At 29.2% G+C, this 8,505-nt stretch overlaps 1 protein-coding gene across 1 annotated transcript; it reads left to right on the plus strand.

Moving 5' to 3' along the window:
* Positions 1-208: 208 nt before the first annotated feature.
* Positions 209-897, plus strand: LOC129961677 (multiple coagulation factor deficiency protein 2 homolog). The gene has a single exon (XM_056075208.1). It carries the CDS (start codon positions 269-271, stop codon positions 725-727), a length of 459 nt encoding a protein of 152 aa, XP_055931183.1. The 5' UTR covers positions 209-268; the 3' UTR covers positions 728-897.
* Positions 898-8,505: the final 7,608 nt, after the last annotated feature.

The following is an 8,505-nucleotide window of genomic DNA, read 5'->3' on the forward strand; positions in this document are numbered from 1 at the left end:
TCTTTAATAAAATAATCAAACACTGTATTAGTGAATAAAATTCGAAGAAACCGAAGAAACAAATTTAAAAAAATCATTGATAATTTTTAAAAAGCTATTGAATTCTTAAAATAGATTAAATACATTTTTTTGAAACTTCAAACATTGTGAACTTTATAAGTATATAAGCTCCATTCGGTGATAGTTGAAGTCATCTCTTCGACGTGCCTTATAAGCAATTGTTTCTTAATCTTTTTAAAAGCTTTCAAGATTTTATTTTAGAATAAAAATGTGCTCAAACGTTGTTTTAATCGTCAGCATTGCTGTCACATTTCTAAACTATATCTCCTGTACCACGGAAACGCATCATCATGACCACGAACCTCAACTCATGATGTCTCGTTCGGCCACGGAGGATCGCCGCCACATCGGACAACACATGGGCGATGTCGTGGACATCGATCAAATGGCTGAAGACGAGTTGAAGTTTCTCTATTTCAAGATGCACGACAGCGACGACAACAACATGTTGGACGGATGTGAGTTAATCAAGTCCATGCTCCATTTCCACGTCGAAGAATGCAAAGCTCTGGGACTTGAACACGCCCACCACGGTTCGACGAAGGTCTTCGGACACGACGAACTATCCTTCATGATTGACCCCATCCTCTCCACGGATGACAGGAACTTGGACGGCTTTATTGACTACCCCGAATTCATCATGGCGCAGAAATCCAGAGGTTTCTAAGATGCTGCTGTCGGTAATCCGAACTTTTTAATTGCTTGCGACTTCCTGCATTAGATGCAAAGTAGAGAAAATGAACTTGATATTTGTGTGAACATGACTATAGCTTATTTCTGCACCAATGTTGAACATTGCTCTGTATTTTATAGGTAGTAAATAAAATTGACTTATACGAAACTTGATTTAGGTAAAAATATAAACATAGTTTTTATATCTATTATAAAATGTTGAATGTACTTAAAAATAACATCGGTAATTATATGCTGCCTTCGCACTTTGGAGGATTTTACACCGTTTTTTAGTGGTTTTAGTACAGGTTTTTAAAAATTAGATAAAAAAAATCGTCTCGATATCAGCTTCGGTTTATTAGTATTTTCTGTTTAAAAGCTATTCCTAATACGCAAGAAGGTATGTATTACTAGATTAATCTGAAAATTTTAGCCCAATTTGTTTATTGAAATATGATTATAAAGTGCTTTATCCGAAACTCTTGCTATTAAACGACCCTATGTCTAATTTACTGGGATCTTGGCTATACTTTTCTACCCCTTCTTGGAAGAAAACTTTCTAGTTTCGTGAACTTTCCTCTTTATTCTCGAATTGCGGGATTAAACCCCTAATTAAATGCCACTTCGTTCTTTTGACGTTTACCGTTATCTCTAGTCTTGGGATGGCAAGGTATCCCTGATTGTTTAAAAGGCAAGTCACTTTAAAGCAATTCTTTACAGTCGAAAAGAGAACCCAATTATTCACTTAATAAATGGACCTGCTTATTACAGCAAAAACTAATGTGTGCAACTGCTTTAAGTTGACTTTTCCCTGAAAAATGTATCTATATCCTTTTAATATTCTGTAGTACTCTTGACAATTAAAAGAAAATCAATAGAATGTGTGGATACATCTTGAATAGTCGCTGAGAGAAGACATTGGACTGCAAATGGTTAACTGCTACTTTCGTCCGAGTATCGAATGATGCAACTCGGTGCACGAGTTTGACGCTCTTTTACATCCAACGGATTAATAGACTAATCGAGTAGCTATGGGTAAAATCCTTTGCTCTCGGGAAAGTGAAGTAATTCGATGTATAATTTACTTAATACAAGGTCTTGTTTATTGCTCCAATATATATAATTTTAAGCCGAATTCTCCCCAAAAATTAATCTACTACTTTTTGTCATTCTGTAGGCATTTTTAACAGTCAGAATTGAAAAATAAAGTTAAAATGATGCACTGTCTTGAATGGTGCTTGGAAGACGCTATTCCAGTGAAAAGGGTAAAAATATGGGGAATATGTATAGCAACAATTTTATTGACTTGGCTATATAGAATAGGGCCCTTAATTTGCAGTCTTCTATAGTACCGGAGAAGGAAGCTGAAACGCTGATTTATCGCGTTGGGATAACAGTGCGATATTCACAATTAAACTTGTAGATTGTCTCATCTTGTATTGTACGTACTTGACACAGCGTTCAGTGTTTTCTAATAAAATGCGAGAAATTGTCAGTCAAGATATTCTATCTTCTTAAAATTCTAATTTCTTAATTCGTTTTTTAAGATGCTGAATTGTCAACAATTTTGAAATAAAATTTCGAATTTCACTACATCTTTTTTAATTATTCCTTTGAAACTCCTTTTGGGTTAACTATTCTAAAAAAACAACCATAATCGGAAATGAAATTAATGAGTTGACTGTTTCGACCTCTTCAGAAAATGCGTATCTAAATTGTTACAAAAATTTAGCGGTGACGAGTACACTCGTCAAACACAGAGTATGTGTAATATGAAATTATGTTGTAATGAAATGACTTTTTTTATTTGAATAATTTTATTAATTACATTTTATTCTTATTTATTAACATTTTTTTGTATACGAAAGAAAAGAAACTTTAAAAAAAATTAATTTATTATTTTAATTTGCTGTTAGAAAATGGTATTGGGAAAAGCACAGTACAACGCACTATCTTTTATTTGTTCCTTTGATTTCGATGTGGTCTCAAAATATTTTAAACATCTTGAATTTACGAATATGTTTGAATCATTACTAAAATTGTAATTCAAATTGCAAATTGTCTCTACTTATTACTCCTGACGAATACACTCGTCATAATGTAAAATGTTGTACTTTTACCATTACGAATATACTCGTAAAAAAATAGTCGTCTAGTTAAAACAAGCAAAACATAAATTCTTTTTCTTTTTCGAATCTAGTTCTTTTTTTAGTGCGTTCGATTTTGATAAGGAAATAAATGATTTGCGAGACATTTTTTCAAATCCATCAGCGTGAAGAAATATTTTCTCATGCACTGATTTTCTCTCGGAAGCTAAACATACATTTGTCATCTGTTATGAATAAATTCGAACGTCTCGAAGTAGCGGAATAGCGTGATGTTTTAGGTTCGATTCGTCTAGCTTGTTTTCATATGGTAGGAGTTCATTGCTTTCTGTGAGTTATTGCATCGAGCGGTATACACGGGATCATCCAATTCTCCGTGATCGGATTCTGTAGCTACAGAAAACTCAGTTTTATTTAAAAATTCTCAAATACAAAAAAATTCATCACTATCTGCTTTTATAATTAATCTGCAATTCTAATAAACACAATTTGAAAAAAATTCTTTAAAAAAAATTAAAGGCATGTTTTAAAGAAATATTTACTCAACATAGAAATAACAAATCAAATTATTATACCTCGCTATCGACGATAAAAGAAACAACAAGATTATATATTTCTAACAATAATGAAAACGATTTGGTATTTCTGTATTAAAATGAAATTTATTGTAAAACTTACTTCAAATATTTTTTTAAAAAATTATCTATTAAAATTAAACGATAAAATTGCACAGAAACTAAATTATTAGAACGGGAAAGATATTTTTTTAAATATTGAGGTGGAGCAAAAAGATATTTACTTTATATTTTCAGTAAATATCTCAAGAAAATGTTCAAACATCAAAACCCCACTATGCCCCTTCAAAGTATGCTTCGAACGAATTTGTATGATTTCTAGGGCAAAAATGTATTTTTTTTTTAATTCCATCCAATATACTATAGAGCCTTGTATTGTGTCCGAAACAATTTTTACATGTGGCAATTTATAGAAAAATGTTACTCTTATAATATTGTGATAAAATATTATATGCTGGCAAATGTAAATAATGGATTCTCACTCAGTTTCTGAAATCTTCAGATTTTTATAATAATCAACCATCTTACTTAAAAACTGATCATTATGATTGTTAAATTGAATTGAGATTGTTTTAAGTTTATCTGACGAGAACGGGAAAAATTCAGTTCAGCTGAGTTAAAAATGGCGCATGTATTTTTAAATACTGTGTTATTGTTTATTTCCACTAAACTCCGGGCAAAATAGTAAAAGTTTTGGTATATATATATAAGAGTATTTACAGAAAATTAGCCGCAGTATCTGCAGCTCTGCCTGTGTTTATTTACTCTTTTTGTATGTAAGAAAACGCAATAAGTAAATAAATAACAATTTCCGAACTCTTCAGTCCTTAAAAATTTTGAGGGCTCTTAAGACTAATTAATAATAATAAATTACTACTCTAAAACTTTTGGATAAACGAAAATTTTAATTTTGTTATTTAGCATAAAATAATACAGTAAAAACTAACAAACTTATCAAGCAAAAAAAAATCTTATTCATTAAACTGAAGTTTAAAAGACAGATGATATGCTAACTGGGTGCTTCAAACATTTTAAAAGTGCTAAAATATGAGATAAAATTAGGCCCAACAGAGAAAGAATTTATAACATTTTTAAGACAGTATTTAATCACTAAAGGTGTATATTAAAATTTTTGCTTTTACTTTACATGTTAAAAGCAAAAATAAAAATGTCTGTAGAAAATAAGTAAACGTTAACATTAACAGAATTGCACAAATTATTTATGTGATTAAACAGGGAAACAGGTTTAATATTTCGACAAAAAAATAGAACTGATAGAAATTAATTATATTTATATTAATTTTGATAAAATGATTAAGAATAATAGAAAAATAGTACGACAATGAAACTGCTTTCAATATAAAGCTAATCTTTTGTCTTTTAAGGATGTACAAAATATTTTCGTGCAATGATTTGATCAGATATTGTAGCGCAAGATCTTATAATATTTAAAACTTCATTTCATTTTTTTAGTGCGTCCTAAAAACCTTTTAATAGTAAAATTAATCTTTTTAAGCGCTAAGAAACATATGTACTGAATTTCATTCGTATCTACCAAGGACTATGGAATTGTAAATGGTTCAAACAAACAAATATATAGGTATATCATTTATATAGATATAGATAAATAGTAAATATTATTTTCGTTATGTTGATAATAATATAGTCTTCCGCTTTAAATTAATATTATAGAAAAGAGTAAAAAAATAAAGAGTATGAATGCAATCGAATTAAATTATGATATAAAGCAGGAATTATTAAACAGCAAAATTGTTGACATTTAAATTATATAATAATTATGTTTAAAGCGGAAGACTTAAACATTTCAAAAGTGTAAATTGCAAAAGCTTCAATTAAATGAACTCGTGCCAAAAGTCTACTTTTTTTACAGTATATGAATAGATTCTTGTTTAACATGAAAACTTTTGTAAAATTGGACATAGGTAAGATACCAAGGACCAATCACCATTTTGAGGATTTGAGATTCATTATAATAACATTAACCTAAATGGGGTATTGCTATTAATGCAAAATTAAACCAACTAAAATCCGTTGAAAAAACGGACTTCCAATAATACGATGATTAGATTTGTGAAAATTCAGTAGTTTTTCTGGAGTAGTTTTTTTTTTTTTTTTTCTTAATCTTTTATCAAAATATGCAAATTATTTGAGATGCTTTTCAATTGCATAACTACAAAATTGATAACAATTAAATTTCAAAAAATTATAAGGAGTGAAAGTCATAAATCAGAAAAAAAATCTTGAGATCCCCCACCCCTCCAAAAAATATTTCGGGGAGTGAGAAAATCTGCTCTAAATTTTTTTAGAAAACCAAGGGAGTAAATAAATATGAACTTACTTTCATGTTGAAGTACTCAGTCAGCTTGTCTGTGATGTAATGCCTTAGTGATTTCTTATGACCAACTAACAGAAAAGTACGAAGAACTCCGTATTTATAACAAAGGCTTTTTCTAACCCCCGACACAACTGTCTAAAACAGAAGAAATCTTCCTCTGAGAGCAAATAAAGTCGAAATTATAATAAAAATAGAGCTGGCGGCTTTGAAGAAGCGCTTCGAAGATCAATGCCTAGGTCGAAGGGGTCAGCCGGACCACTTTCCTTTCTTCGGATGTAGGTCAATTATTAAGGTAACAAACCGATTAACAAAGCACATTTCACTCAGTCGTAAGGGAATATTCTATTCTGAGGTTGTGCATCGATGCATAATTTTATGTTTAAGGTCATCACACCGTTCGGGGTATGATCATTATGAAGAAACTTAGGTAATCCGAAAGTATGAAAAATCATTTTTTTTATCCATAAAGCTGGTCGGTTGCTGGCCTTCCTGATGCAGTAATAAACTGATTTTATGATAAGCTATCTTACATTTTCCTTTTGCTAGACGTTTTTTTTTTTTTTTTTTTTTTTTTTTTTTAATGAAAATAGGAAGGTTACTTGGTGCCTTGGTCATTGGAAATGTTGAGGTTAATAAAAATACTTTTGATAACGACCAGTGTTGAATTCAATTACTAATTACTTTTAGAAGTGTTTTTCTAGAACAAGGTTTTTGAAACTTTTCACATTCCAGATCAATCTTCGATTATAAAATAAATTTTTCGAAAGCTTATTTCCGTCCGAAAGTTCTTGGAAAACAAATATAAAATAAAATCAAAATCATTAATAAACATAATTAAATGATAAAAAAATAAATAGCTATTAAACATTAATAACCAACTTTGTAATAAATTTTAATGAGAGTTTTTATCTGTTTTCGTTTAAAACGTGGAACTACAGCAGAAAAAAAAATGAAGGAAATAAAGAATGAAAACACAGCACGATATCAATGAAAACTACAAACTGAAATAATACAAAATGTTACTATTAAAAGAATAGAAAATAACAGTAAATTAAAAATCCCAGAATTTTAAAGATAGTCTCCTAATTTAATAGTAGTTGCAGTTTATATCCCTGTTTTTGTACAGAAATATTTTCTAGTTGCTAGCAAACAATTTTCCAAAAGCGAAAAAATAGCTATTTTTTTCGTTCAAAAATAAGTATTAACAATATCGATTTTTTTTAATTCTTTTTTATTGGGACGTGATTATATTGTTTAAACGAGTAGAGAAATAGGAGATTGAAACTCAGCACATGTATATTGCCTAATTTTTCTTATTATTTGTATTTAAAGGCTTATCTAAGCCAAAACTTTTTAGAAGAAAGAAAAGATGGAATCCTTGACTATAATTATCAGCGAAAAATTTAGAACTTCTGTAAAGTTGTAACTACTTTGAATCGATAGCAACAATACAAAAATAAATTATTAAATATTATTAAAGTATTGTAGAATGGCAACAAAAAACTACAGATGAGTTCGGTTGCTTGTTGCATTAGTATTATTTTTATTTGACTTTAATTTTCATTTTCTGTCTTAGATTGAGAAAAATATTACTGAGGTAAGTAATTTGGCAATTATTTAAACATAAATAAAAGTAAACATTGCTGAAAACTTTTCGAAAAATTGATGAACTTGCGATGCTTATTAATAATTAAAGAAATTACTACTTCAAAAATAACAATCAAAATCCAAAATTTCGAGAAAAAAAAAAAGATTTTTTTAGACTTTTTAATAGTGCTTTAAAAGCCTATTGAATATTTAGAAAAATTCAGTTTTCATTTGATTGCAAAGAAAAAGAAACTAATATAGAAATATGAACATACATTAGCCATAATAGCTCTATTTATCTTTTAAGAAAATTCATATTTCAAGGGTTTTATTATTATAATTTTTTAATATTGTAGACAAGCGTGTTTCCAGTCTTTAATGAAGTATAAATGTAACATATTCAAACCTTGTAGACATTTTTAAAGATCTTTTCCTAATTTAATGGTAGTTGCAGTTTATAATATCCCTGCTTTATATAGAAATATTTTCTAGTTGCTAGTAAATGATCAAAAAAAAATTATAATTATCCGAGTTGAAATCCAATGTCCCATTTCACATCTCCAAGATTACTAATAATGTTAAATTGTCAATGTAGCAAACTGAAATTCAATAAGGGAAACATTAGTGAGAAAATCATTAATAATGTCGTTAGAACTACTCTACTGGCTCATTTGTGGTACTATATTGGCGACAAATTTAAGACGTACATTAAAGTAGATTTCAACAAAGGTTAAAATCTCCGTTTTCGGATATTAGAAATATAATTGCTATATTTTCAATATTTTTTTGCTTTTTCGTTAGTGGAATACCAAACAAAATCCTATGAAATCATAGTTATAACTGTTTGTAATCACCGCCAAGTTGGAATGTTGATGGTATTCTGTTAGTGCCAACATTCATTGTATAATGACGCGAGTTATCGCTAAGATTCAGCAAGTATCCGCTTGGGATTATGATAACAGAAAAGTGCGGATTCTGATCTATAATAAAACTTTTTTTTTGGTTTGTAACTAGATTCTGAAAGTTTCTTTTAACTTAACATCAAAATATCTGCCAAACTCAGCAAATGTAGCAAATTTGGATAGCAAAATGTAATTTATTTTCCAGCTTCATAGCTGAAGATTACTGTATTTTAATCAGCAAAGGAAAG

The sequence above is a fragment of the Argiope bruennichi genome, chromosome 2 (genome assembly GCF_947563725.1).
Source record: "Argiope bruennichi chromosome 2, qqArgBrue1.1, whole genome shotgun sequence".
NCBI lineage: Eukaryota > Metazoa > Arthropoda > Arachnida > Araneae > Araneidae > Argiope > Argiope bruennichi.